Source organism: Boeremia exigua (assembly GCF_020726555.1).
Source record: "Boeremia exigua strain MPI-SDFR-AT-0100 chromosome Unknown C7974scaffold_4, whole genome shotgun sequence".
Classification (NCBI taxonomy): Eukaryota; Fungi; Ascomycota; class Dothideomycetes; order Pleosporales; family Didymellaceae; genus Boeremia; species Boeremia exigua.
This window is the reverse complement of record NW_025763521.1, coordinates 1,990,476-2,017,330: the sequence shown is the minus strand read 5'-3', so window position 1 is coordinate 2,017,330 and position 26,855 is coordinate 1,990,476. Positions and strand designations below refer to the sequence as shown.

Here is a 26,855-nt window from a genome sequence, read left to right as displayed (position 1 = left end):
TCTAGTGTAGGACGCTTATGCCTTCTGGGAGACGATGCCTGCAGGTTGTTAGCACTGGTCGGGGCGCGGGCATGGGTGCACGCACGCTCAACGTCCAGGACGGACTGGTCGAGGATGGACTTGAGGGTCTTGGGGCTCTCGAGCTCCTTCTCGATCTTGGCGATGATGGACTCGGCGAGCTCGCGCTGCTGCCTCTGCTTGACCTGGCCCTCGTAGCGGACCCACGAGTCGAGGACCGTCTTGGCCTCGGTGGCGATGGCGGTCTTCTGCTCGAGCTCGTAGGCCTGGGCCTCGAGCTGGGCGGTCTCCTGGTGGGTGTCAGCGCTGAACACTAACACTGGCACACGCCGTGTCTCTTCCTGGACACTCCACTGTGCCTACCTTGGAAACCTCGAACAGGGTCTTGGTGATGTCGATGACGCCGCCGAGGTCCTGGACGCTCTCGATGCGCTCCTTGACGGCCTTGGTGTGGTCGGCGCGGGCGCTGTTCAGGATGCCCGAGATCTTCTCGCTCTGCTGCTTGGCGTAGTCGGCCCAGGCAGGCCCGGCGTACTTGCCGACGGCCCAGAAGATGGTGAGCAGCGAGAGGGCGACGATGGACTCCTCGTTGACGACGTACAGCTCGTTGCTGATGGCGGCGACGGACAGACCAGCGCCGGCGGACAGCACGGCGGCCTTGGTCAGCGGGCTGTTGCCGGGGACGGGGATGGCCTCCATGATGCTCGCGGCCTTCTTCTTGGGGTCCTCCTGCGAGGACTGGAAGCGGGCCTGGGCGGCGAGCGAGGGCACGGTGCGGAGAGGCAGGGCAGGGCGGAGACGGGCGGCGCCTGTGCAGTGTTACTATGCGTGCTCACGGGGGCTGTGGCGGGCCAATGGCATCAATGTCGCATCAGCCGGCGGACACCTACCAACCGCGCTCCTTGCGAGACGAGAAGCCATTGCTGCGATGAAAGTGGGGAGGGTCGAGGTGGTGTCGTCCGTCTGCAAGCTTCTTCGGGATGCAGGTTGACTGCCGCTTGGCGCGCGCTAGCCGAAAGGGCTCCGAACTTTTTTGTGCCCGCCGCCAGACGCACCACCACCACGCCGCCCGCGACCAGACGAACGATGCCGGGCTCCAAGACGGCCGCCGCACCGGGCGTGAAGAGGAAGCGCGACCCCGCCAAGGCCGAGCGCCGCGAGGCCAGGTCGAAGAAGCGCCAGAAGTCGCCCGCCAGCGCCGCCAGCGACGACGGCGATGTCCAGGCCGAGATATTGCAGCTCGAGGCGCAGATCCTCGAGTCGCGGCGGCACTACAACAACATCGCGACCCTGCTGCAGCTCGCCAAGCAGCCCGCCGACGACGCCCCCGTGCTCGCCGCCGTCGCCCTCTGCCGCGTCTTCGCGCGCCTGCTGGTGGCCGGCGACATGGCGAAGAGCAAGGGCATGGGCGAGGCCGAGGCGACCGTCGTGGCCTGGCTGAAGGAGCGCTACCGCGAGTTCGTCGACACGCTGCTGCACGCCTTCCTGCGCAGCGACAGCCCCGCGAAGCAGTCCGTCGCCCTGACCCTGCTCATGCGCCTGGTCAAGGAAGAGTCCAAGGCCACCGCCGAGTACAGCCTCAAGAACGGCCCGCTCTCGCGCCTGATCGAGACGCTCCTGCGCCTGCCCGCCGACGACGCCAACCGCGACGAGTTTGCCGACAAGTACTTCAAGACCTTCGACGACGTGCGCTTCCACACCTTCAAGACCATCAAGACCATCCTCGCCACCGACCTCGACAAGACAGAGAAGACCCTCGTGGCCGCGAACAGCCTGTCGCTGCTGCTGTCGCTCGACACCGTCCCGCAATCGAAAGACGACATCAAGAACTACCACACAGCGTCGCAGTCCAAGGGCTCACGCCCGACACTGCAGGTGTACAAGCTCCAGGCGCAGGAGGCTTGGCTGGCGACAATGCGCGCCGGGCTCGACAAGGACCAGCGCAAGGCCATCCTGACCGTCTTCTCGTACCAGATTGCGCCCTGGTTCCAGCAGCCCGAGATGCTCATGGACTTCCTGACCGATTCCTACGACGTCGGCGGCGCCACCTCGCTCCTCGCTCTGTCTGGCCTGTACTATCTCATATCCGAGAAGAACCTCGACTACCCGTCATTCTACCTCAAACTATACTCTCTGCTGGACGAAGGCCTCCTCCATTCGAAGCACCGGTCGCGCTTCTTCAGATTGCTGGATACCTTCATGTCCTCGACGCATTTGCCAGCGGGTCTCGTCGCCAGCTTCATCAAACGCCTCTCACGCTTAGCTCTGCACGGCCCGCCCGCCGGCGTTGTCATTGTCATCCCTTGGGTCTACAATATGTTCAAGCGCCACCCGGCTTGCACATTCATGATGCATCGTGAGGTCCGTGATCCTGCGCTAAAGGAGAAGCTCGACCTTGAAGGCATGGACGATCCCTTTGACATGGACGAGCTGGATCCGATGGAGACAAACGCCATCGAGAGCAGTGTGTGGGAGCTCGAGGCATTGCAGTCACACTACCACCCGAACGTGGCCACATTAGCAAAAATCATCTCCGAGCAGTTTACAAAACGATCCTACAATTTGGAGGACTTCTTAGACCACTCATACACAGCTGTAAGTCATCACACTCAAGTTTGTAGATTCTTACTAATACAATCAGCTCCTTGATACCGAACTAGACAGAGACCTCAAGAAAGACCCAGAGGTCGAATTCGAGATACCCAAGCACATTTTCACCGCCGAGGAAGGTCTGAACCCAATAGGCCAGTTGCTCCAGCAAGCTATAGAAGCAAGATAGACATTACATAGTGTCTACAACAAAGACAAGTTTTCCGTCCGTCCAGCGCCGCCAACTCCATGTCCAAAGCAACCACATCCTCAAAATGGCTTCATCGCATACGTTATCCAGTACTGCACATACGTATGAATATTCGGGTCCATAACCTCCCTCTTCGCAGACGAAAGTATCGTCTGCAAATCCTCTGGCCTGCCGCCAAGCACTTGCGTGTATCCGCGCAGCATATACGCCTCAAACCCGCCATCCAAAATCATGATCTGTTCCATCCTGCCCACCGTTCGGAGCCGCTTGCTGCGCGGCCACGATCCCATCGGCAGCTTATACACCTCTTCCTGCACGTTTGCAAAACCCACGCTCCGCATCTGCTCAGCCCACTGCTTCGGCGCGTCCAGCGGCGCCCCCATCTTCTCCGCCATCTCAAAGTACAGCCGCCCGGACTCGACGTACCCGCTGTCGGCGGGGATGCTGTCGTCATCCGTCAGTGCGCCCGGGATCGTGCTGCACAGCTGGATCCACCCGCCGGGCTTGAGGTGCGTGTAGGCTTGCGCGAGCAGGCGTGGCCAGTCGCGGACGGCGGTCATCAGGTCGCGGCCGTGGATGAAATCGAAGTGGGCGGGGCGATAGGCCCAGTCGTCTTCGATGTCTTCGATTTCGAAGGTGCAGTTGGGCGGGACGAAGGCGGGCTGGGTGGCGGCGATGTCGACGCCGGTTAGTTCGGCGCACGGGTATTTGTCTGCCATGTCTACGGCCCAGATACCCGTCCCCGTGCCGAGGTCGAGGATCCGGCTGTTTCCTGACGCGAGCTGGTCATCTGGGATGGGTGCGACGAAGAGCCGCTCTTTGAGCAGCAGGTGGTATTTGTGGTGCTGCAGGTCGTTGCGGTCCATCTCCTTCTCGTCAATGGGCATGCCGTATTCATGTTTGCCGTAAGACGGATACAGCCGTCCAGCTATCTCGACACCGCGTCTGACTTCCGAGAGGATGGATGAGAGGAACGACGACGCGTCCGAGTCCGCGTATCTACATTATCATGAGCTTGAAGCAGTGAATGGATGTTTCCGATTTACCCTTCATCAACGTCGCTTGACGCTGTATCCGTGTCCGTTTGCGGCTCGATAACGTGATGCGCGTCATTTTCCTGATCGTAGTCCTGGTCGACCCCAGAATCCACAGCCGAGGACGTCTCCATGCCGTCTTGCTGCGCCTGCATGATCGCGGCGCGGATTTCTCGTCACGCAGTTTTGGGAGGCAGCAGCAGTGCATCAAAACTTATTTCCGACGCCTTTTGCTCGGCAGATCCTGCCAATCCTTTGTGAACCAAATCCTACTGCCTCCAGCAACACACTATGCGCGCTTCCAGTTTAGCGAGTCTTGATGCTACGAGGCCACCCCACATCACCATCCCGCAACACCGCAGATCGCACGTGTCCTCGACGGACGGAATCACACAAGGCTGTTATTGATTGTAGAGAAAGAGCAAGGGCTTCCCGGAACCAGCACAGCCAGAAAGACACCCAAGATGACGTCGACACCACCGCCGTCCCAGGCCACCCTGGACATCCTCAGCGAAATCAACACCCTGGGCGATGCCCTCAAGACCGGCGCGCAGGGCGCAAGAGAAGGCCTTCTGGCCGCCGCCTCACGACTAACCGCCTCGCTGCAACACCCCACCGAGAACGCCCTGCAGCTCCTCTGGGCACAGCCAACCCACCTCAACGTCATCCGCCTGGCCGTCGAAATCAAGCTGTTCCAAGCCATGACCACGACGCCCGCGGCCGGCGAGTCCAGCACCTCCATCGCTGCACGCTGCGAGCCGCGGGGCGCCGTCGACCCCGTGCTGGTGGCCCGCATGCTGCGGCACCTGGCGGCCATGTCGACGGTGCTGGAAACCGGGCCGGACAGGTTTGCGCCCACGGCGACATCGCTCGCCTACGCGGCACCGAACTACCAGGACACGGTGCTGTATATCGTGGATAACTTCCAGCCAGCGCTCGACGGGGTGCCGGCGTTCTTCCGCGCCAATGGGTTCCAGGCGCCGACGAGCAGTGTCGAGGCGCCGTTCCAGCATGCGTTTGAGAAGGGCGTGCATTACTTTGAGTACTTTGAACGGTTTGATCAGGAGATGGGGAGGAGGTTTGCGAGCATGATGGATGTGTGGAGTATGGGGCGGCAGCGGTGGTTTGACACAGACTACTATCCTGTTGCCGAGCGATTGATCGAGGGTGCCGAGACCCCGGTGGATGGAGAAGAGAGTGTATTTCTGGTGGACGTTGGCGGTGGGACTGGTATGTTGATCTCGTCGGGCATCAGGAACCTCACTAACAGCACCCAGGCCACGACATAAAAGACCTGAGAGCTGCCTTCAACGACCAAATCCCGGGCAAACTGATCCTCCAAGACCGCCCTGAGATAATCGAACACGCCCAAATCGACGCCCGAGACACCAAGACGCCCCACGACTTCCTCACCGAGCAGCCCATAAAAGGTACATCTCCCCGGTCCCTCCCCCCGACTTGACTAACCCACCCCAGGCGCCCGCGCATACTTCCTCCACAGCATAATCCAAGACTGGTCGGACCCAGTCAACACGCAGATCCTGAGCAGCCTCGTCCCGGCCCTGAAGCGCGGCTACTCGAAGGTGCTGATCAACGACTTCGTCGTGCCCAACGCCGGCGCGCACTGGAGCCAGACGGCGCTGGACTGGGAGCTGATGGCGGCGCTGGGGTCGCGGCACCGCACCGAGGCCGAGCACGCGGCGCTGTATGCGCGCGCGGGACTGAAGATCGTGGGCATGTGGCGGCATGCGCACAGTCTGGATTCGCTGATTGAGCTGGAGCTGGCGTAGGCCGGAGACGGAGGCTGGCAGTCGAGGTCGATAGCGAAGACCGATGGTATTGACCGCGTGTCTGTATCGCTGCGGACAAGATCACCATGAAGACGAAGCAAAGCACTACACAATCTGTGGCCTGGTGCCGACACCCCCGCTCTCTCTCCTACATGTACATATGTATATACCCACACACAACGCACACTCAACGACACGCACAACCAGCGTCGCACCGCATGCAAGCGACCTGACCCCGCCGGCCTACGCCAGCGTATGTACACCCGCAGACTGCGGCGAGAAACCTGTGCTGCATGGCATGTGAAGCCACAGGACGCATCTCACTTGATATCACTTGAATATGTTGTGTTTCGTTCCGAGTGATTCGAATACACACGCAGCGCGATGGGAGACGAATTCACGCAGCCGATGAGACTAGACTATCCTATCCTATCCTATCCTATCCTCTCCACGACACATCAGCATACTACCTCCAACCACCCATTCCACGCAACTCGATCATCCACATCTCTCCTCCGCGCTCCAGGCCAGTCATGTCATGTACCGCCATAACTATCCCTCCCCGCAGACAGCTAGGCAAACACATACATACACTCCCCTTCCCTACCCTACCCTACCCTACCCTCCTCACCTTCCTCCCACGCACGCTACATCATCCACCCCCTGCCCAAACAGCCTCCTCACCCAAACCACCCATGACAGGAAAACACATCACAACCCGCCTATAAACGCAAAACCGCCACTCAACGCTGAAACACACGCTGGCGCGCCACCGAGCCCAAGCAATCCAATAGCTTGATTGTTCAGTAGTGTGATATTCTCTAGCGGCAGTGGTGGCTGCGCGTTCCTGTGCGGGCGCTGGGCTAATGCACGGGGCTTCCCGTAGCGCGATGAACGTTTGGTCGTGTATAGTGGTGGAGATGAGGAGATTTATCGAGACTGCATGGGTGGAGGATCAAATCAACCGGGCTCGAGTGGTGAGCATTCAGAAGTCACTCAATCGTGGACTAGGCATGGAGCAGCCACAACACACGTCACAACCACGAACAGCACATACTAAACGATTGCGGCACCAGTGGTGCATGTGTATTTGGTCAAGACTATCTATACACGGCTTCCGTGGACGATCTGCATTAGCGGACGCTAGTACGTAGTCATTACCCCGACCGAGCGCCGTTTCCCTCCCCGAGAGCCAATTATTACCCGCCATGTAATCAATACTCCAGCTTTTCGGATATAGCCGACCATGCAACGAGCTGTTGAAGGAGAATATGTAGCGAAAAGTGTGGTCGTTAAAAGCGCGGTGTGGCGCCAGCTAGACGCTGCCTTCACATGCCGCTGAGTCGTGAGAATGGAATGTTCGCAGGCACGCGCTGCTCGTCTATGCGAGGAAGGCAGCGAAGGCGAGGACAAGGCCGCCGAAGGAGACCATGTTGGCTGATGCGCCGCCAGTAGACTCGGGAGGCACAGATGAGGTGCCGCTGGCACCGCTGGCGGGCGCAGATGAAGCGGGAGCAGTGCCAGAGGGCACGGCAGAGCTGGCAACGGGCACGCTGGAGTTGGCAGCAGGGGGAGTGACCGAGGTGGACAGAGTGGGGACAGCGGGAGCTGAGCTGGGGAAGGTAGGAGGAGCGACTGATGTGGAGTTAGTACGCTGCTCTTGGTGAGTTCAAGATTGTAGATGACTTACCAGGCGAGGGCATGGAGACCGGGGGCGCGACTGAAGCAGTGTTAGTATGAGTCTTGATGGGTCCAAGATTGTAGTCAAGTGACTTACCAGGCGAGGGCATGGAGACCGGAGGCACCTCAGAAACCGACGAAGCCACGGCGGGGACCGAGGAGACGGGCGCAGTGGCGCTGACAGGAGGAGCCTGGATCTGACCGTCGCCGATCTGGGTGATGGTCTGCACCTGGGCGGCGGCGGTGGCAGCCAGGGCAAAGACGGAGACAGCGAAACGCATGTTGGCGGTTAAGTGTGTTTGGTCTGTGAGAGTGATAGCGATGACACCGGTCGACTTGGGCGAAGAATTGATTGATGCGCGGGATTGATGATGGACTGGGTGAGGAGAAGCAAGCAGCGAAAGCGAGAGGAATGCACTCAATTTATTGCCAGCAGCTGCGCGGCTGCTGAGCTTGTTTCACTGCTCCCTTCCCGCCCCAGCGAATGCACGCACGGCCCCACGGTGTAAAGACAGGGAAACAAACAAGCTCCTTGCCAGGAAGGCGGCACTAAGTCGTTATCGACCGCATCAACGTCCTCAAAGCCTGTTAGCAGCCCGGTCGCCAGCCTCCAACCACGGTGAAGCACCGCATCGGCTGCCCTAGCGCTCCTGGTGTATCACAATGACTTGCAGAATTGCAGGCGCACCCAGTGAGCCCGCGGTGTGCGTCTGCCCGCAGCCTGCCCCCGTGGTACAGCGAGTCTGGAGGCTGGCCCAACGCGCTGCTGGCCGTTTGGCTCCACGCCCGTCTCCCGCTGGCTCTACGCGGGCCGTCAGGCACGCCAATCACAGGCCAGTGCGCGATAAGCCGCGCACGACTCGGAGATCCCAACGCGCCACCGTCCAACAAACAAAGCTGCGCGTGCAGCGAGCCACCAGCTGCTGGGACCTGCTGCAGGCTATGAATAGTCGGCCCAACGCCGACGGTCGCCAGCACAGAACGCAGCGCGTGGATAAGGACCAGCCGTTTGTTCATGCCTCTGCGTCACCGATGACCAGCCTCGTTTGACGTCTCTGCATCCACCCCCCCAACGGTGATCGCTCCCCTTGCTGGAATGCGCGGCGCAAATCAAATCGACGTGCGCACTGCCAATCCTTTCCGCGACCGCTGCCGCCCCGGCATTTGATCCCAGCTACCAGCCTTTCTAGGTAGGTTCTAAGCCTCCGTCGTGCAACCATCATTGGCATCACACAGAATCGCACCACAGCCCATCAATCGCACTGTAGCACCCCGGCAACCCCGCCGGCCCCAAGCCGATCGAAAGCGCTGCATGCAGTACCCCGACTTTCGTGCTGTGCGGGCGTGTTTCTTGTTGTCATGACGATCGTCTTTGGTCGGCTTGCAGCGAGTCTGGCTCCTGCCTGAAACATGCTGTGTCCTGGCCTGGACACTCTGTGAACCGTTGGGACGTAGTCTTGCGCCTGCTGGTCGCCGATAGGGTGAGCTATGGCGCCGCCAAAGGTTGGATATTGATGAAGTCGGACCTCCTGAAACCCTGTGTCGACCACCAGTGACCGTCGCTCGGTGGCCTTTCTTTGCGAACAAGCAACGTGGTTAAATCATGGGTAAATGGCTTGAAGTGTGACATGTTTCATTAATGTAATCATGTGGTATCTTTTCCTAATACGCCGAATGATGCAAGTGCCCTTGGAAGAAGTGCTCTACTTCTCCCTTGTAATCTCATCGCTAACACCAGAATCGCTGCCGTCCGCCCTCTTCTCCTGACCCTGAGGCTGCAACAGGCCCGACGATGTCTGGCCGTTGCCGTCAGTCGTACGCTTGAAGTAGTTGTGAACATCGGCGTCAAACTGGTCATCGTGCTCAGCCTCTTCCCAGCCCTTCTTCTCAGAGAAGTTGTGCTGCTGGTGCTCAGCCCATTCCTCGCGCATCTCCTGGATCTTCTGCTGATAATCAAGCTTAGCGTCGTAGCCCTTGTGCTGGCCGCGCATGCGCTCCCACCAAGAGAGATGCTTCCAGTGGATGGCAATACCGTGGTAGTCGTGCTCGCGACCGGCACGGATGCATGCCCATCTGCGCTCCTGCTCCTTGAGGTCGAGACCGGTTGTGTCGGGCAAAAAGACCCATGTCATGGCAGCACCGATGAGACCGAACCAGGGAACGAAGTAGAACTTGGTCTGGGTGTCGATGTAGTTGTACAAGATGGAAGCGAGCAGAGCACCAGCCTTACCAGCAGCAGCCGAGAAACCGTGGGCGGTGGCACGGACAGGTGTAGGGAAGACCTCGGCAGCAACTAGGAAGGAGACGGAGTTGGGTCCGAATTGGTTGAAGAACGAGGACAGGAAGTACATGGCCTGGAAAGCGTGGACGTGCTCGGGCTGTGTGAAATACTCAAAGTGGAAAGCAGGCACAATGAAGAGGATGAAGTCAGCCATGAACCCGATAATCATCATCCACTTGCGTCCGTACAGCTTGTTATCAATCAAGACCGAAGCAAGGTAGTATCCACAGAGAGAAACGCCGACGTTGATCAGGTTGTAGAGCCAGCCGGTCATGACTGAGTTGTTGCCGGGAGTAATGACCTTGATGAACTCGTGCTGGAACAGCTTGTTTCCGTAGAAGAAGACATCGTTAGCGAACCAGGTACCGGCAGTGGCAATCAGACGAGGTCCGAAGTAGCTGAAGGTGAGCTTTAGAGAAGCAACATCGTAGCCGGTGACATGTGCCTTCTTCTTGGCAAGCTGGAGCTGCTTCGACGCAGACTTCATCTTGAAGTAACGGAAGTAGACGAGCCAAAGAGTACCAACAGCGGGGATGGCGAAAGAGACGCGGTATGTCCACTGCGTGACCTTCTTTGAGTAAGGAGGTGCGGATCCAGAGTGGAAGATCAGAAGCAAGACAATCAAGATGACTTGGTTGAAGAACTGGCCCCAACCCTGCATCAGGAAAGCACCAGTAACCTTGCGACCACGATGCAGACGATCCTCCTTGGTCGAAACCTTGCCAGAGCCGATAGCGTTCTCCATACCTGCGGTTGCAGTCATGGGGTACTCGCCACCAACACCGATACCGTAGAAGAAGAGGGACCAGACGTAGCAGATAACCCAGCCGTTTTGGGTAACACCCCAGGCAGCAGTGAGCATGAGAAGACCAAGAAACATGATGACGGCATCCTGGATGAGACCGTGACGACGACCCAGCCAGTCACCGATGATACCGACGAGAATCTGACCGACAATGATACCGCAGATCTCCAGGTAGTCCACGGCTTGCGTCCAGATCTCGTTACAGATCTCGAAGGTTGTCCAGCATTGCGGGAATGAGGCCTGCAGAAGAGGCCTGACGTTACCAATTGAGAAGAGCACGTAACTAAAACATGTCAATGCAGCTCTTCAAATGTGGACTTGCAGAGAAACTCACCCTTCGAGACCCAGACCGGCACCGGGAATCACGTAGTTCCTGAAGTACTGCCTTACGGGCTCGAGCGGATCGGTCTTAAAGGACTGCCAGAATTCGCCAAACTCCCTTTTGGCTTCTTGCTTGTCGACGTTGGTCACGAACTTGATACGTTGACCAAGAGGCATATCGGCCCAGTAGGTACCCTGTGCATCATAGAGATCGTCTGGGTGAAGCAGAGCATGGAAAATGTCTGCCTCAGTGGATGTCATGTCGGCACGGATGTCGACGTCCTGTGTTGCAGCATGGTGACCAGAGGTATTTGGCCCGTGAGGCGCAGCGACCCCATAGTCGCGGATCGAGTTCTCCTCGCTGTGTGTGGTAGCCATTGTGGCCGTTCGCAGCTGCGGTGCTGGTTCTGGTGGGTTTAAATGGCGGCCAAGATGTTCAAGGCTAATAATTTGGTATTAGGGTCTTGAATCAGGGTTGCTCTTATAGCCTCCAGTTTGGTTGTCGAAGCTTCGGACTATTGAACCTTGATGCTGGATGGTGGATCACGCCTAGTGTCGCCGATGACGTTGATTCTAATGGAGCCCTGATATCTTGCTCCGAGTGTATACCAGGTAAATTGTTGCAACGTAACACGTTCTTCGCGCTTAGTTGTGACTGGCTGCAGTGTCCGAATTAATACTTCCGGGAATTCCGGTGGGTTGTGGAAATGGTAGACCCTGTGTAGTAGTGCAGGTGACCGACAACCAATGTCGAACGTTGGTATCAGAGCGTAATATGCATGCACCTCGACGCTGAAATTTGAGCAAAGGGAGGCCACGGGGGAGGACCGGGCAAGAGTGACGAGAGCACGGCAAGTGTGAACGCTCAAAATGAGAGAGGCTGAAGAACGACAGGAAAGAACCCTGAGAGCTTATATACAAGCAACAGCAGTCTGAAAATTTCTAGTGTCTCCACGGTCGCCTCCGGCGGGCAGGCGCGAATCGAAAGTTCAAGTGACCCCGGCGCGACCAACACGGCAATAGCTCGCGTGTGCCCCATAAATGGCCATAAACGGCAGCGGTCTGCGTTCTGGCAGGTCAAACCTAGTCTCGTTCGATGCACCTTGCTCAGGGCAACCCCACCTGCTAACCTCAGAATACCTGAGCCGTATATGTAGCCTTGTTTCCCCAGAATCACTTTCACAGAGCTCTTCAACATTGCGTCGACGTCAGAGTTTGCCCACCAAGGCTTTGCCTAGCTGACGCAAGCACGTCCAAGCAAAGCATGGCGCCAATCTGCTGCTCGGCGCAAGACTACCGTCCGGGCGCCGTCGCTGCAGTTGCAACGTCGCTGGCGTCGGAGCCGACGAAAGCCTTCGAAGATTTGAAGCTGCGACCGACCAATCATGTAGCGTCCTGTGAGAACGTGGTGAGTTCTCTCGCTCTGAGAGTCCAGCCAAGTCTAGCCAAGGACCCACATCCTGGCCCGAGCTGCATGGATTCTCGCCTGACAAGCTTGAATTTGCGGACCCCGTTGCCGTTGCCTTCAACGCGATCCACGAAGTGACATCGCGCGGCGTGTCGTGTGTGCATCCGACAATGCATAATGGTCGATGTTGCAGGAATATTACCCATTTCAATTTCGTGAGATTGGGGGCGTGGTCACAGGACCGAACGGTGTGAAGCACCCTACCATCTGCGATTGAGGCTGCATATCAGACGACTCCATATCATGCTAGCACTGTGCCCGACATTTGGCCTCTGGGGCATGTCGCGGAGACGGGAATAGAGGTGGGCCGCTGAGGAGGATCTGATACATTTTAGCGGGGGTGGTCAGAACGGCATATGGAGCCATGAGCGGGTGGCACCTTCGCAGTGGATAGCGTCGAGGGCGCTCAACTATCCTCAAGATGTACTAATTCGATGTGGACGAAGACTCCTATGCTCAATTTGTGGATCGATGGCCAGCTGGAAGTGTTGCCCCGTTCTGACAGCCTCAGACATGCATCTGCTTCAAATGGACAGTGCAGTGATATGATACAGTCGATGTCAATATTAAGTATGTGCTCTATGTAATATTATTTTACAGGGATCCATCCAGTGGTCCTCATTAAGCTACGCGAGTAGGACCAAGCCGTGCGCGTTCACTGATGTGCCGTGGTCAAGCAATGACAAGCAATGCCACGCACTGCCATATCGTGGCAGACTCCAGGCTGCCAATTGGCCGCCGCGGACAAAATGTAATCCAGCGCTCCACTAAATACAGGGTACGATGTAAAGAGAGCAGAAATCTGCTGCCGGACGCCTTAATCCAGCCAGTTCTGGTACTTGCATGAGCAGCCTCCCGATCCTCCGTCAATGGGTCCCGTCACGGCCGGGCGCCCCTGAGTGCCGTTCACGAGATTGCCTCCGAAGGCGCGATCTTCGAATTGGAACGAGCGCTTGGAAGCTTCGTTTTTGATGGTCCCATCGCTCTCCATGTCATAACAGTAAAGATTCTTCTTTGCTGCGTTACCACCATGTCGATCGATTGTGACGGTGACCGGGTAAGGGAATGTTCCTGGCCGCTGCATATTGCCCGAACCGTTTTGTGTGGAGCTCTGCAGAAGTGGCTTGCTCGACTGGCTGCGCGTCCATATCTGAACCAGGAATCGCGTTTCGGAGAACGTGCATCGAAGCGTAGCTGCCTCTTCTGTGCTGCCGCCATCCGTATCCGCAGGGTTGCCACCGCGATTCGTTCCGGTGATCTGCTTCAGGAATATCGATCGGTCGTAGTACGTGTAGAAGCCGTAGTGCTCATTATCCTTCCCACGATTGTACAACCGAAGTGGTTGCGCAGAAGGCAAGGGAAGTAAGTTGGCTGGCGCGGCAGTCCCGTCTGGGTTCAGCATCGGAGCAGGGATGGAAGCGGTGATGTTTGTGGGGTCATTGCCTGCGCGCTTCGCGAGACGAGATGCTGTGGCCGTTGGGTCTTGGAAAGAGACAAACAGGGGTGTCTCTTCGCCGTTAAATGGTGCACTGTTTCCATCTGTCGTCTTTCCCAGAAAAACCATGTCATCATTGTTTGGAGGTGCAGGAGATGGCGAAGCTGCCGCACGAGCGTTCAAGAAATGCTCTCGGATGAACGCACCGACCGAGACGGCATTGGCAGCTCGCTTCTTAGTCTGTGTCTTCGAGGCTGTTGATGAGCTACTGTTATCGAATGTGATCTCGATCCTGAAGTTTGGCTGATCTGGCTTGTTGGGCTTTACCGATTCCTGCAATTCCTTTGGCAGTGCGCAGCTCCACAAAGTCGTAGGTGCAACGCATCCACTTTCTTCTTCTACTGCTTCAGGTTGGGCAATAGTCAATACACCAGTAGGGATCGGAGGGAGATTCGTCAAGGTCAGCCACTCGGACTTTGACTCACCACCTGGCTGATTTACGATCGGGGTGGTTTGAGTCACGTCGTGTTTCTTCCGGGAGAAAACAACAATGATCGGGATCAGGATTGCAAGCAGAACAACCAAGATAAGGCAGCAACCGCAACACCAGAAGAAGCATCCCCGCTTCTTCTTCTTCTTCTGCTGCTTCTTCTCCTCTGTCTTCTCCTGGTGTTTTCGCTGCAAACATGGCAGCAACATTTTCACGTCAAACACCTTTCGGTGTTTCTTTTGTCGCTTAAGATCTGAGACAGAGATCGATGAGCTTGCTTTGCTTGCGTGGTCGTAGCTGAAGTGGGACCCTTTGTAAGCAAAGGTAGGAGGAGGAGCGAACGTTGGTGGACTTGGAGAAGGGCTGTTAGACCTTGAGTTGTATGACGCAACGCCCTGAAAGCGTGGTGCTGGCCAAGATGTATGGTTTTGTTGCGTCGCTGGCTGCGAGTTGGCATTCAAGAGTTGGACATTGACATCTGGTCGGCGATCTTGCATCTCAATGTTGATGTTGATAGGTCGAGGTGCTTCTTCCACCTGACGTGGCATCAATACTGTCGCCATAGCTGCTGTACCAACGACAGGGGTCGCAGACATTGCTGATAGCGGCGAGGTCACACTACGGTCAGGCGTTGCTGCAGTTTGGTGGTTCCTATTCTGCACTATGGGCCTAGGAGCCATGTCTGCGGAGATCTCACTCGCCGCCGTCATAGGAGAGGCATGTCGTGATGACGTGCTCTCACTGACCGGCACAGGCACCACAACAGGAAATCTCACCTTCGAAGGCAGAGTGCGGTCAGCGTAGGACTGCTCCACCGCCGACCAACTGTCAGTAGGCAATGAAACTGGCGCTGCGTTGCTCCGGCTGTACTCAAGTGGTAGCGTTGGCACGTCAGGTGTTCTTGGGGTGCTCTGATCACCTTTAGGCCACGTTCCGGTCAATGGCGTGGTGACAAACGGTGTTGTGATGAAATTCCACCACCCTTGTGAGCGTCGCGGTGTTGGCACAAGCGAAGTGTCCACTACCAGAGACGGCTCGGCGGTCCGTTCGCGTAAGGGTGTCTCATCCTCCTCAAAGAAAGTATCACTTGACATGACACGGTTCTTCTGCTGAGCATTGTCGTATTCTTCGAAAGCCGTTTCGTTGGAGTCGACTGTGTCGTTCCTGTTGTGTGTTGGCGAATCAGGCGCTGGCCTTACATGAACTGGTGCGCCGGCTGGTCCGGTCATGCCCAGAGGAAGCGCTGGAACGGGGGGTACGTCAGTTTGATGATTGAATGTGTAGCGAGAATAAACACTTGGAGTGTAGTCAGACTCTGTGTATGGGGTGTCGGGCGACCAGATTGATTGCATTGGCATGGCAGGTGTGATGACGATGCTGGGTGTGACTAAGGTCAGGTCACTTCCTGACCGCTGGCGGGCTCCTTGGTATGGGCTGAAGTCAGAAACACTGTCTGTCGGAACCGTGATACCAATAGGTATGGGACGGTCCCATGGCGAGATTTCATTCCAGGTTGCGGTACCTGGGGCTGGAGCCAACGAGTCTGCCGTCTTGGGCTCACGATCGATGCTCGGGACTCTGCGATGTGACACTCCCGGCTGAGGGGTGCCTTTCGTGATTCCTAGTCCTTTGAACTTCATAGACGAACGTCCAACACTGAACCAGCTTTTCCTTGCCTGTCCAATGCCATGCATGCCATGTTCAGGAAACACTTGATGCGGTGTGTCGCCTTTGTGTCTCGCAAAACTCGTGTCTAATTTTGTTTGTCGCCCTAGCAGTTCGCGCCTCCTGCTCTTGTGTCGAGATACGCGTGATGTAAACGGCCTGGAAGTTGTCTTGCTGGCAGCCCTCTGCACAGGTATTTGAGCGTCGCTATCCCATGCTTCCCGTTCTTGGGTCGTCTTTGGTAGAGCGATTGTCCCATCAAAGTGTCCGTTCAAACGTATCACTATGTGGTCGTCACGATCGTTTTGCGGTGTGGAAGAGTCGAACTCGAAGTGTGCAGGTCGCGCTGTTCGCTCCAGGTGCGTCGATGGCTGCATGCCGAAATTTGTTGTACTCATACTGCTGGATGCAAGATATCGTGTGTTCTCAAAAGAAAATAGGTTGGAATTTATAGTGACGGGTGCGTAGAAGCCGTGGGTTCTGATCACGAAGAGCTCTGCTCTGGAGTTCCCGGGCTTGTAACAATACGGACAATACGAAGCACTGGCCGCTTGAGGTAATGAAGTGAAAGTGAAGACGATTAGAGATGGCGTGAAGGGAACAAGACACCAAAGACAAAAGAACGAAATGGAAGTCTCGCGTATGGACACACGACCTCCACGCCCACGGATCTTCTTGAATTACCTCGAGCGTACAGGCTACCCGACCGCATGTCATTAGCCTCCTTGTACAGCATACCGCCTCGCCTTCTCATTTGTCAAGAGTACCGGGTATGCTGGCTTGGACGAGCTGCAGTTCATCCCAGCAATAGTCGACGATGGGCAGAGAGCCGATATGATTGGATGCAGCCATCCAGATCGGTCGTGCGGCGGGCGCCATTCTCCAGCGATGAGGCTCAATAACCGCCCAAGATTCGCTGAAGCTAGAATTGTACAACACGGGGCGGGATCTGAGACGCTCTAGAGGCTGAGCCGGACGTCGTGGCAGGCAATATGAGGGGTCGGCCAGTGAGGTGCGAGTATGAATTAGCGTAAGCGCCCGCCGTCGCTGAGCGCCAACCGTTGAATAGCGCTCGTCAAGAAGTGTAACCTTTTCAAGCCATCAACATTCTGTCTGTGACACTGACTTTAATGCACTCAAGTCGCGTGCCTGCCACAAAATGTCTGTATCGTGCATGTGTCTGACCATATGTCTGTCGAGCGACAATGGAGGTGCTTGAGACAAACCACGTTGATATGAGTCTGGGGACACGCAGCCAAGAGAAGTCGATCAAGAAGACCACGTTCCACATCACATTGACTTTTGGTCTTGACAAGGTTGCGTCGAAGGTTCACGAGAAGCAAGAAAGGTTAAAGAGGGCGGCTGGCTGATCGGCATATATTGCCCGTCAGTCCGCTTCCTTCTCGATTCGTTATATACTCGCGTCGTGCATTGACAGCTGGGACGCACAGGTGTGCGAGCGCGGTCTGGTAAGGTGCCATAGAGCTTGTTGAGTGTCCCGCAAGGGATGGACGCACAGCGACTCCTGAAGTCTATCAAGTACTCTCTGAGCAAATGGCGAGCCTATCGATCATGACCCTGCGAGGTCGTGGAGAGCGTCTGCGGTCAGCAACACGAGCAGCTACTGCAGCATTGCTTCGCCGGCATAATCGCAACCTCGTTTCTTCGGCTTCGTTATCCAGGAACGTATTGTCTATTTCGAGAGTGAATGCCCACACCCAAGAGTCCAAGACGATGCCACCGAGTCGATGCGCAGGTGGAGCGAGGTGCTAGACTGCTAGTCAGGACCTCCTAATGATTAGAAGCCCGCCAAGCTTGACATTGGACGGTAATTTTATCTATCGCAAGGAGCTCCTTTTCCACTGCAGGCGTTCGCTCTTTACAGGCTGCCGTACCTTGATCTTGTGCCTTTGACTGCAGCTGCCCGCAAGCAAAACTGTCCTTTGACGTTGCACTGCAGATCTCCCTTCCCGCTGGAGGTGCGACCGCCTCGCCTTGCCGACCGAAAAGCTTCATTTCGTAGCCAGCTGTCCTCATCGCAATCATCCGCCTTGCTTTTGGCAGCGCATTGCTTATCGTTAAGCCCCGTTACAGCCTGACAGCCCTGCTGCCAGAAGCCACGCGCGATCGGACCCTGTGCATTCCGCGCACCTTACAACCCCGATAAAGGCACGCTGGCTTCTCAATCCTCTTTCTCCAGTAACGCTGGCCAACGCCGACGGCGCTCATCTGCCGCAAGAACGCAACCACCAAATCTCAATCTTGGCCTCCCCAACCGGCTAGGGACGACAAGTGGCCTCTCGGGTGGCTCATTGGGCGACGGCCTGCCCACCATCCCCGGCACACCAGCGGCCGACATGTCAAGATCGCCTTCACCTAGACCTGGCGGCTGGTCGAGTCCTGGCCTGAACACTCCGTACGATTCAGGCGGGGCCAATGGCTCGTCGCACAATGTGACCTGGGCTTCTGCCCAGGCGCGGAGCGCTGAGGTGAAGGGATACCCAGGCTTCAACCCGAGGAACCAGGGCTTCTTCGCCAAACACTTCCGCAGGATATCCACAAGCCTGCCCATGAGCTACGGCGACAAGGAGAAACTTGGTCGTGGGCGGACTCAGGGCAATAAATTGACGCAGATGGTGAACCGCGTTGGCTGGAATCTCTGGCGTTTGAGACGGTCACTAGGGGTGGTTCTGTTCATCCTCCTCAGCATCATCATATTCTACGCGACACGTAAGCATACACCACTGCTACACTCAGATTATTACTGACGGTACCAGCTCTACACCGAACATACCGACGATCTGCACTTTTCGGCGGCGGCAGTAAATACGTTGTGATCCTCGCAGCAAACCAGGGTGGAGGTGTCATGGAGTGGAAGGGTCCTCGCGAATGGGCCATTGAGCGCGACAGCGTCAAGAACAAGAAGAAGTATACCAAGAAGTGGGGATACGACCTCGAGATCGTGGACATGAGCACCAAGAAGCGCTATGCCCACGAGTGGAGAGAAAGCTGGGAGAAAGTGGACACTATCCGCAACGCCATGCGGAAATACCCACAGGCTGAGTGGTACGTATGAGTACAAATCTCATGGCTACAACGACTGACCGTGGCAGGTTCTGGTGGCTTGATACCAACACCTTCATCATGGAACCGTCCTACTCTCTCCAGAGCCACATCTTCAAGAACCTGCAAGACATCACATACCGCGATATCAACGTATACAACCCCCTCAACATCTCACACCCTCTGACCGACGAATATCTTGATCTCGAGACGCGGTCACCGGTCGGTGATGGTCGAGTCGAGTCTATCAATATGCTAGTACCACAGGACTGCGGTGGGTTCAACTTGGGCTCATTCATGTTGCGAAGGAGTGTCTGGACCGACCGACTTCTAGATATCTGGTGGGATCCTGTTGGCTACGAGCAGAAACATATGGAGTGGGAACACAAGGAGCAGGACGCTTTCGAATACATGTATCAGAACCAGCCATGGATTCGACCGCATGTCGCTTTTCTTCAGCAACGCAAGATCAACAGCTTCCCACCCGGTGCGTGTGGCGATGGTGGCGACGATGTCAGCATCCACTACAGGGAACAAGATCGCGACTTCCTGGTCAATATGGCTGGTTGTGAGTGGGGTCGCGACTGTTGGGCTGAGATGTACAACTACCGCCAACTCAGTAACCGTCTGAATCGGAACCCTTGGGAAAAATTTAAGGACGGGATCAGCGACTTCTTCAAGAAGCCGGCGAAGAAGGAGGAGAAGAAGAAGAAGGAAGAGAAGAAGAACTGAACGCTACGTAGAGCCGCCGTCACCTTCGCCATATCTAATTTCTGCGGAGATCGACCATTTTGAGCCGCCATACCTGCGTGGGCACGTCGACCTGCAACGCGTCTTATACCTCGCAACAGAGGTCGCCGTATCTTGTATCATATCCAGCCAGAGCGGATCATGGCTGAGCTTGTCCGCTTTCTAGAGAGCTTTGCTGTTCTTATCATTTCGACTTTACTTTGACGAAGCCCACGAAATTGTCCTGGCATTAGAGCTGCGTCTTTCCACCATTTCCCTCTCGATTGAGGTCATCTAAATTATCTCATTACACTTGCTTGTTGTCCGTTGAGGGCACCCATGTATGGGTTACCATCACATCCGCATAATACTGGCGTTCATTTGTTGCGTTTTGTGGTTTACTCTCTCTGAGCAGTCGAGTCAGGGCGATATGTATGCCTAGAGTAGTGTTTAGGGACGTGCCTCGCTGAAACAGCTACCGACATAAGGAAATACATGTCAGACCAACGTGCAACTGCTTATGTTCTCATCTACACTTCGATGACGTGCTGAGTGCGAAGCGCCACAGCGAAAACAAGCACGAGATTAGGGCAAATATACCCTCTCCAAGTGTATGGTAGCGAAGCGCCAGAGAGGTGCGCAGCATTATCTCGAGATTGCGTTATGCAAGGCAGAAGACCTGAAGTTACGCAGCTGTGTCTTGTATCGGGGCCAGATGAGCACCAGAAACGGCTAGACTCCAAGCCGAAGGTGTGCGGGAGTGTAGCGTGATTCGCTCATGAGCACATCCACCGCTTTTTGTCTACGTGACCCTGCCAGAGAGGCTGGCCATCACACGGGGTCAGGAACGAGTGTCATAATCTTCGCTTTGACCGTTCACTTCTGCTTTCATCCTCTCTTATTGCTGTTTCCCTCGTCCTCCCAGCCCCGACGTGTCGCAACCCCGGCGCCCCACCAAGCGCACCCCGCTTAGACGTCACTGCGTTCCGGACCATCGAGCCACCCTCTGCCATAGCGTCAGCCGCGGTTGCGCCCTGGTATCTCCGACTGCAACGGTAACCACGCGCAGTCTGAAGCCTACAGCGTCAGGCTGTGTGTTGTCTACCGAGTGCTGGCTGCTTGCTGTTCCTTTGCAACGCGCCCTTGCTCTCCTCTACTCCTCCAGCCCACCATCGCAAACGCGCCTGGAGACAAAGAACCGAGATCGGAACTGCCCGTCTTGGTAGACCCACCTACGCGCATACCTCTACATCACGAACCTACGCACGGCGTGAAACAGTGAGGCAGTTTAGGCCACCGATTTCGCAGATACCTAGGTGTTTGTAGCTGGGTACCAGGCCATTTCGCCAAGGTACTATGCACGATCACCACCCGCCACGACCCGCTCGTCACACTGCATCCCCTGAAGAGACACATTCACGGAGCTCAACTATGGCCCCTTCGTACTCGAGATTATCACCGTCTAGGCAACATTCAGAAGGTGCGTTCACTGTTCGGTATGCTTTGAAGGCTCTGAGGTAGAAAGACGTGCGCCTCAAACATTACCAAGTTGTACCCACTTGCTGTTCACAAGCTAATATAGTGTTATTAGAGTCCTGGATCGATATCACCTCAAGACCATCCTCATCATCTCTGTCCTCCGCTACTGACGAGATCATCACGACGGGTCTTACGGTCCAACATGACTCAAACTTGCACAGAAGAAACAGGCGTTCGCGCGGTGGTCACTTTCATATAGGCACTGGTCACCGTGTGGCGAGCACCGGTGGAGGCAACAGTAGTCAGGAGGAATATGATGAAAGCGAGAGCGAATCGGACAGAGTCATGACGTCCTCGAACGAGCATATAGGGCCTTCTCCTCTGAGGCAGGAAATGCACCACAGCCCTCGTGTGCTACATTCGGTTGCATCCTCTGATACCATGTCAGAAAGGGAGGAAGAGGACGATGATGAAGACGAAAATGCGACTGCGGTCAACTACCCCAGGTCCACCGGTCGGCATTTCCAGCCCCGTCCCAATGCATTCTCGCACCCAAGCTCTGAGCACATTGTGCGCTCACAGTCGGGCACGGTCTACACGCCCCGAAGGCCCACAAGACCAGGCTCTCAACGACAACACTCATATCCACAGCACTCCCCCTACAACGTCATCTCACCCAGTCACCAAGCTGATCACGACGAGGCACTGCGAGCTAGTCTTTCCACACTCCTCTCTGCTGCAGCTGCAGTTAGAGGCCTTCCCAAGCCTGGTCATTCTCGTGCCGCACAGGGTGCAACAACCGGCCGCATCGATCCCTCATCTCTCCGCATGGTGCCTGAGTCAGTAGCGTTGGGCGAGATCATCGAAGAAACAAGCAACGGGTCGTCTTCTCGTGCCACGAGCAGCAGTCCTTCCGACAAATCCAAACGCAAAGCCAGCCCAGCTGTTGCAGGGGCACGAAGTAGCAGCAGAGACCGCCATGCCGCAAAGAAGGTACGCAAGCAGAGTGCTCTGATCGAGGAGATTAGCCCAACGCTGTTCACATGGGTTGTCAGTGCCGGCGTGGTCGTCCTCGTGAGCGCTCTCAGCTTCTCTGCAGGATACGTTGTTGGCAACGAAGCTGGCTACGCCGAAGCCATGGGTCAGGTGGGTGCTGCTGGCACCGAAGCTGGAAGCTGTGGTAAAGAAGCCGTACGAGGCACTGGCCTGGGTTTGCGCAGACTCCGCTGGACTGGAGGCGCAGTTGTTCGCGTCTGAACACAACCGACGAAATTAGGACATTACGAACACGAAGCGAGTGCTTGGTTTTGCATTATTTCCGGAACAAGCACACATGGGTGGTATCTTACTTTGCTGAGCTTCGGCATCCATTTGACGGCGTCTGTTTTTCTGATTTCGAGCGCGCATGTTTCCTTCATGGTTGGTACAGGCGCTGGTTTGGCGTTTCTGGTTGCATATGGTCACGATAATGGCATTGGCTGGCGACATAGATGGTGTTTGGGGTGTGGTGAGCGGGATCTGGCCATCTACTATAAAACAACCCTACTTACTTCACATGTCACGTTCGCGCGCGCCTCTTCCACACTCGAGCAAAGCTCGCTTGAAGTAAGTTCTTCTTTCTGTTCTGTCCGTCGGAGTAATCTGAGCCCTACATGCGCGCAGCTCCAGTGTTACTCTGGAGTAAGGTCGAGCACATTTCTTCTTGGGCAAGGCCTGTCAAAAAATACAGCATCTTCGAGCCATCACTGGAGCGCCATGCCAAGGTGAAGGTGAAGTAACGGTTCAGCCTTGCGGGAATGTTCAGCCTTGTAGGAATGCTCAGCCTGTCTTGTTGAATGTCTCAGCCTCGTGGGATGACAAAAGACCATCAAAGACACACTCTCAGTCCAAGTTCCTCCATCTCTTTGCCTCAACACACATTGCCGCAGATCAGATGGCTTTCACGAACAGTGTTGAAGAAATCCCGTTCGGCAGCATCGAGCCTGATCTTGGCGCACGTTCTCCTGCTCGAAGGCTCGAAGACAGCTCTCCAGGGCGCAGTAACTATCATTTTCAGGCTACCGCGTACCATCTTCAGTATAATTCTGCAGTTTCGAACGATCAAAGGCCTTTGCTCGAGGACGATACAGCCTCAGCTATAGAGTAAGACTCATCGGCACAACAACTGATCACTTTCTGACAGTGATTTAGCACTCAAAACCGAAAGAATCTGTGGCAACGGCTGCAGGCTTGGATAGCCAAGCGAAAGGAACGAAGCCGTTATCATGGATGGCGCATGGGCGTTCTGATCGGATGCTGCATGGCATTCTTCGTTCTTTGCTGCAACGTCACTCTTCTCCTGATAGGCGCTACTCGTCCGGGTGGCTTCAACGACGACGGTTTCGCAAATCTACTTTACGGGGACAGGGAACGCATCTCCTGGTACAATGCAGCTCTCCACATCGGTATCAACATACTAAGCAGTTTGCTACTGTCTGGAAGTAACTACACAATACAGGTCATGAGTTCACCAACACGAGAAGAGATTGACAGGGCACATCGTCAGGGAGATTGGCTTGCGATCGGATTAACAAGCTTTCGCAACTGGAAACGGATCTCGAAGAAGCGCGTAGTTCTTTGCCTCATTCTGAGCCTATCTTCAATTCCCTTACATTTATTGTGAGTATAAGATTACCAAGAAGTCAATACAGTAGGAAATCTAATAGTGGAATAGTTACAACGCTGCTACCTTCAAGGTCCTTGCACAGAACTGGTATACCGTACGGGGTGTCCATCGCTACTCCTCTGAATACGAGCATCATGCCACCAACACGTCCTACGTCAATCTCTCAAATACGCAATGGAAAGAAGACTTCGTTACTTTCAACACAAGCTACGATTATACAGAACTCATTATTGTATACGACGAAGTTGCTTCAAAGATGGCCCGTACAATAGCGGACAACTCCACCGTCGAACGGCGAGATTTGTTAGGCGCTCTTCGTCCTCGTCCCCACTCCGACATTTCCTTAGCAGACCACATAAACGCAACGGATTGGCTTTCGCCTCTGCCGTACTTCAATCCCGAGGACGGTGCTGAAATACATGTTGCGCATGCATTTGCGATTCGTGCTCACACGCAAAGTCGAATCCAACTGAGTTTGTACTTCATAGTGGTTGTCATTACAGCAAATCTCTTCAAGCTTCTCATTATGCTGAACATTTTGTTTATAGATCGATCAAGGTACATAGTCACGTTGGGTGATGCTGTGGCGTCTTTCTTATCTTCTCCTGACCCAACTACGGAAGGACGATGTCTATACGAAGACAATGATATTGTCAAGCAGCGCGAACTGTCTACTCAGGCGAGCAGAACTCAGGACAAAAACACAAACAGTACAACGAATGACCGGAGGCCACACTCGGTAGCAAACACCGGTTGGCGTGTACGGAAACTGAGCTATTTCACACTCATCCGGAATGAACATGCCAGACTTATGATTCCATTGTAAGTAGCTGCAATCCTTGTGCATCATCTTGCTAATTTTTTTTCAGCATACTTATGATCATCGCTATCTCGTTCGGCTTCATGTCAGACGCGAAAGGCGGTGCATGGGCGTGGGGCGTTGCATCCAACTCCGTGCTAGAATTCACGATCAGACCGGTAACCGCCACTAATCTCACCGCTTGGCTTGCCAATATGCCTCAGCTCGCACTGTCGTTCTGCTACATGAGCTTGAACAGCTTTTGCACAGCCATGGCAGGAATCCAAGAATGGAACAATCTAGGCGCTACAAGGAAGGGACTCCGCGTCAGCGACTCCAGGGGCGAACAACGCAGTACTTACTTCCTTCAACTTCCGTACAAAAGGGCTGTCCCCCTCCTAGCTGTGAGCACGGGTCTCCACTGGCTTCTTTCGCAAACGTTCTTTCTCGTGCGGATCGACGTCTTTAAAGGCGACAATCTAGACACAAGTTTATCTCGTTCAGCGTGTGGAGCATTGGGAGTTAGCTTTGCGACTTTCTTTGTCGTTTTCTTTGGCCTTTGGATTATCGTTCGAGTGGTGGCAAACCAGAAATTGGTTACGCATATGCCCCAAGCCTCGTCGAACAGTCTCACTATCAGCGCTGCTTGCCATCCTCCAAAGGACGATGTTGAGCCGCACTTGAAGCTGGTACAGTGGGGCGTTGTTGACAGCAGCGAATTCATCGAAGGTTACAGGCACTGCTCGCTTTCGTCACTGTCGATCTGTAGGCCGGAGGAGGGTCAGCAGTATTATTAAGTATTCCGGGCAACTCATTTGGGATCGCTACAGAGATCGCTGCAGAGATCGCGTCGAAACGTCCACTCTATTGGTATTCTCCTTGCACCACTGGACCAAGAGTAGTAATAACATCTGTATGTGTTCTACAAGAGAGTGTTTCCTTTTTCCATCGCACCATTCGTCCTGTACCATTCCTGTATTATATTACTCGATTGAAATGTAGATGATTCGCCTGCCATGCATACACAGTGACCGAGGACTTCATTGTTATTCATCGTCGATTGTCTCGAGGTATTTTTGAGTTTCATCGAAGAAAGCGAAGAAGTTGAGTTTGGGACCATCGACACATCTGTAGTGACGCCCTTCGTAAGCCACCTTCGCCCAGCGCGTCGAGGCCAGATCGTAGCCTGTCTTCCAGACTTCGTCTTGAAAATCAAGACCCACAGACCCAAAATCATTGTGGTTGTAGTATTCAGCATATGATGCCATCTCACCCAGTCTGCACAGTTCACGTGGACTGCACTTCTCGAGGAATTCCGATGCATTATGCTGTAAATGTGGAACCGTTGCCATGACTCCAATGGCCCAGACACAGTAGAAAGCGTGCTGGAAGCGTGCAATCTCGGATGGTCTCATTGGATCGTGTTCCCGGTCAAAGCTCAGTTCAATCTCACAGAGTTCGATCCAATCCTTGGTCACAGCAGATGCACACCGGGCGTTGAACAGGAGACGCTTGGCTCGGGAGATAGACCGCTGCGCAGAACCAAATTGAGATGGATCGGCTTCCTCTTGTATGTCAAGCAATCTCTCGGCGTCTGCATGGCTGAACAAGGCACGGGGTGCGACGGCTCGACAGATAGCGGTTGGAAATGCTCGCCACGTTTGGTAGAAAGGACGTGCAGTCTGCGCAAGAGCAGCCACTGTTGAGAAGTCGGCAGCAAACTCGAACATTCGACATATGAGCTCGGGTGGGAGATTCGAGAGAAGACGGGTTGAAGCCATGATCACAGAGAACTATCTTCCGAACGTTGGTGAATGAGCAACGGGCTGAGCGAGGAGTGATATCTCTCAGGAAGTCGTTGATGGTGTGAGAGGCAGCAGAGGTGGCTTGAGGGTTCGCAAAAGCTACACAAGTAGAGTAGTTGTAAGGTCAGTAGAGGTGCTAAGCGCGGATGCGATGTTCAAAAGACCCCACTTTTGTATGAGCTGTGCAGCCAATCGTCAAGTAAGTCCGAATGTAGCAAGGATTGTGATTGGGGGCCCACCGGGCGCTAAACGTCCGGGGCAAGGTCCTGCCTGGTACCTCTCGTCGCCTTGCGTACTCAGCCAACAACCACCATCCAACACATCATTTGCTTCGCTGTGCCTCCCCCTTAGGAATGACATGAACCCCGGCAATATCAGAGAGCCGATCTATTCTTGAACATATTCAGCATACGATGTCCCGTATGTGGCCATATAGCAAGATGTGACTCTCCAAAGCACCTATGCCGCCGGAATTGAGCTTGTCTTGAAACGCGGATTCAAAGACAGGCGGATTTCAGTTACTACTTT

At 55.2% G+C, this 26,855-nt stretch overlaps 11 protein-coding genes across 11 annotated transcripts; 5 read left to right on the top strand and 6 right to left on the bottom strand.

The window, feature by feature from the left end:
- Nucleotides 1–15: 15 nt before the first annotated feature.
- Nucleotides 16–939, bottom strand: C7974DRAFT_411590 (uncharacterized protein; the record flags this gene model as incomplete). Its single annotated transcript, XM_046143579.1, has 4 exons — nucleotides 16–38; nucleotides 86–308; nucleotides 382–827; nucleotides 909–939. 4 exons carry the CDS (start codon nucleotides 937–939, stop codon nucleotides 16–18), a joined length of 723 nt encoding a protein of 240 aa, XP_045999367.1.
- Nucleotides 940–1,078: 139 nt separating this feature from the next.
- On the top strand, nucleotides 1,079–2,837 carry C7974DRAFT_155056 (CBF/Mak21 family-domain-containing protein). Its single transcript, XM_046135844.1, has 2 exons — nucleotides 1,079–2,613; nucleotides 2,660–2,837. Exons 1-2 carry the CDS (start codon nucleotides 1,105–1,107, stop codon nucleotides 2,795–2,797), a joined length of 1,647 nt encoding a protein of 548 aa, XP_045999366.1. The 5' UTR covers nucleotides 1,079–1,104; the 3' UTR covers nucleotides 2,798–2,837.
- C7974DRAFT_155077 (S-adenosyl-L-methionine-dependent methyltransferase) lies at nucleotides 2,773–4,161 on the bottom strand. Its single transcript, XM_046135846.1, has 2 exons — nucleotides 3,865–4,161; nucleotides 2,773–3,817 (listed from the first exon to the last, which is right to left on the bottom strand). The coding sequence occupies exons 1-2, from the start codon at nucleotides 4,005–4,007 to the stop codon at nucleotides 2,878–2,880; spliced, it is 1,083 nt and encodes a 360-aa protein (XP_045999365.1). The 5' UTR covers nucleotides 4,008–4,161; the 3' UTR covers nucleotides 2,773–2,877.
- C7974DRAFT_155058 (O-methyltransferase) lies at nucleotides 4,012–5,834 on the top strand. Its single transcript, XM_046135845.1, has 3 exons — nucleotides 4,012–5,082; nucleotides 5,130–5,282; nucleotides 5,329–5,834. The coding sequence occupies exons 1-3, from the start codon at nucleotides 4,317–4,319 to the stop codon at nucleotides 5,640–5,642; spliced, it is 1,233 nt and encodes a 410-aa protein (XP_045999364.1). The 5' UTR covers nucleotides 4,012–4,316; the 3' UTR covers nucleotides 5,643–5,834.
- Nucleotides 5,835–6,677: 843 nt separating this feature from the next.
- On the bottom strand, nucleotides 6,678–7,756 carry C7974DRAFT_155032 (uncharacterized protein). Its single transcript, XM_046135843.1, has 3 exons — nucleotides 7,420–7,756; nucleotides 7,333–7,362; nucleotides 6,678–7,277 (listed from the first exon to the last, which is right to left on the bottom strand). The coding sequence occupies exons 1-3, from the start codon at nucleotides 7,601–7,603 to the stop codon at nucleotides 7,024–7,026; spliced, it is 468 nt and encodes a 155-aa protein (XP_045999363.1). The 5' UTR covers nucleotides 7,604–7,756; the 3' UTR covers nucleotides 6,678–7,023.
- A 1,032-nt stretch (nucleotides 7,757–8,788) lies between these two features.
- On the bottom strand, nucleotides 8,789–11,350 carry C7974DRAFT_155002 (major facilitator superfamily domain-containing protein). The gene is made up of 2 exons (XM_046135842.1): nucleotides 10,743–11,350; nucleotides 8,789–10,691 (listed from the first exon to the last, which is right to left on the bottom strand). Exons 1-2 carry the CDS (start codon nucleotides 11,105–11,107, stop codon nucleotides 9,026–9,028), a joined length of 2,031 nt encoding a protein of 676 aa, XP_045999362.1. The 5' UTR covers nucleotides 11,108–11,350; the 3' UTR covers nucleotides 8,789–9,025.
- Nucleotides 11,351–12,750: 1,400 nt separating this feature from the next.
- C7974DRAFT_390947 (uncharacterized protein) lies at nucleotides 12,751–16,439 on the bottom strand. Its single transcript, XM_046141525.1, has one exon. It carries the CDS (start codon nucleotides 16,183–16,185, stop codon nucleotides 13,015–13,017), a length of 3,171 nt encoding a protein of 1,056 aa, XP_045999361.1. The 5' UTR covers nucleotides 16,186–16,439; the 3' UTR covers nucleotides 12,751–13,014.
- A 1,513-nt stretch (nucleotides 16,440–17,952) lies between these two features.
- On the top strand, nucleotides 17,953–19,582 carry C7974DRAFT_307652 (galactosyl transferase GMA12/MNN10 family-domain-containing protein; the record flags this gene model as incomplete). The annotated part of the gene is made up of 3 exons (XM_046138139.1): nucleotides 17,953–18,517; nucleotides 18,565–18,853; nucleotides 18,901–19,582. Coding segments are annotated over 3 exons (1,536 nt in total), but the record flags the coding sequence as incomplete, so codon positions are not given.
- A 1,353-nt stretch (nucleotides 19,583–20,935) lies between these two features.
- C7974DRAFT_432853 (uncharacterized protein) lies at nucleotides 20,936–22,315 on the top strand (the record flags this gene model as incomplete). The annotated part of the gene is made up of 2 exons (XM_046144878.1): nucleotides 20,936–21,059; nucleotides 21,171–22,315. The coding sequence occupies 2 exons, from the start codon at nucleotides 20,936–20,938 to the stop codon at nucleotides 22,313–22,315; spliced, it is 1,269 nt and encodes a 422-aa protein (XP_045999359.1).
- A 656-nt stretch (nucleotides 22,316–22,971) lies between these two features.
- Nucleotides 22,972–25,319, top strand: C7974DRAFT_462422 (uncharacterized protein; the record flags this gene model as incomplete). Its single annotated transcript, XM_046146202.1, has 4 exons — nucleotides 22,972–23,200; nucleotides 23,249–23,716; nucleotides 23,772–24,545; nucleotides 24,593–25,319. Exons 1-4 carry the CDS (start codon nucleotides 22,992–22,994, stop codon nucleotides 25,317–25,319), a joined length of 2,178 nt encoding a protein of 725 aa, XP_045999358.1. The 5' UTR covers nucleotides 22,972–22,991.
- On the bottom strand, nucleotides 25,305–26,477 carry C7974DRAFT_390941 (uncharacterized protein). Its single transcript, XM_046141524.1, has one exon. It carries the CDS (start codon nucleotides 26,301–26,303, stop codon nucleotides 25,569–25,571), a length of 735 nt encoding a protein of 244 aa, XP_045999357.1. The 5' UTR covers nucleotides 26,304–26,477; the 3' UTR covers nucleotides 25,305–25,568.
- Between the last annotated feature and the right edge of the window lie 378 nt (nucleotides 26,478–26,855).

Excerpts from the sequence above, each read along its gene's own strand:
- C7974DRAFT_390947 (XM_046141525.1), bottom strand. The coding sequence starts at position 16,185 with ATGAGTACAACAAATTTCGGCATGCAGCCATCGACGCACCTGGAGCGA.
- C7974DRAFT_155002 (XM_046135842.1), bottom strand. The coding sequence starts at position 11,107 with ATGGCTACCACACACAGCGAGGAGAACTCGATCCGCGACTATGGGGTC. Across the intron at positions 10,692-10,742 it reads GCCGGTCTGGGTCTCGAAGG|TTACGTGCTCTTCTCAATTG; the intron begins GTGAGTTTCTCT and ends GACATGTTTTAG.
- C7974DRAFT_155058 (XM_046135845.1), top strand. The coding sequence starts at position 4,317 with ATGACGTCGACACCACCGCCGTCCCAGGCCACCCTGGACATCCTCAGC. Across the intron at positions 5,083-5,129 it reads GGACGTTGGCGGTGGGACTG|GCCACGACATAAAAGACCTG; the intron begins GTATGTTGATCT and ends AACAGCACCCAG. Across the intron at positions 5,283-5,328 it reads CACCGAGCAGCCCATAAAAG|GCGCCCGCGCATACTTCCTC; the intron begins GTACATCTCCCC and ends AACCCACCCCAG.
- C7974DRAFT_155032 (XM_046135843.1), bottom strand. The coding sequence starts at position 7,603 with ATGCGTTTCGCTGTCTCCGTCTTTGCCCTGGCTGCCACCGCCGCCGCC. Across the intron at positions 7,363-7,419 it reads GGTCTCCATGCCCTCGCCTG|TCGCGCCCCCGGTCTCCATG; the intron begins GTAAGTCACTTG and ends ACACTGCTTCAG. Across the intron at positions 7,278-7,332 it reads GGTCTCCATGCCCTCGCCTG|TCGCTCCTCCTACCTTCCCC; the intron begins GTAAGTCATCTA and ends ACTCCACATCAG.
- C7974DRAFT_390941 (XM_046141524.1), bottom strand. The coding sequence starts at position 26,303 with ATGGCTTCAACCCGTCTTCTCTCGAATCTCCCACCCGAGCTCATATGT.
- C7974DRAFT_155056 (XM_046135844.1), top strand. The coding sequence starts at position 1,105 with ATGCCGGGCTCCAAGACGGCCGCCGCACCGGGCGTGAAGAGGAAGCGC. Across the intron at positions 2,614-2,659 it reads TAGACCACTCATACACAGCT|CTCCTTGATACCGAACTAGA; the intron begins GTAAGTCATCAC and ends TAATACAATCAG.
- C7974DRAFT_155077 (XM_046135846.1), bottom strand. The coding sequence starts at position 4,007 with ATGCAGGCGCAGCAAGACGGCATGGAGACGTCCTCGGCTGTGGATTCT. Across the intron at positions 3,818-3,864 it reads TCAAGCGACGTTGATGAAGG|ATACGCGGACTCGGACGCGT; the intron begins GTAAATCGGAAA and ends ATGATAATGTAG.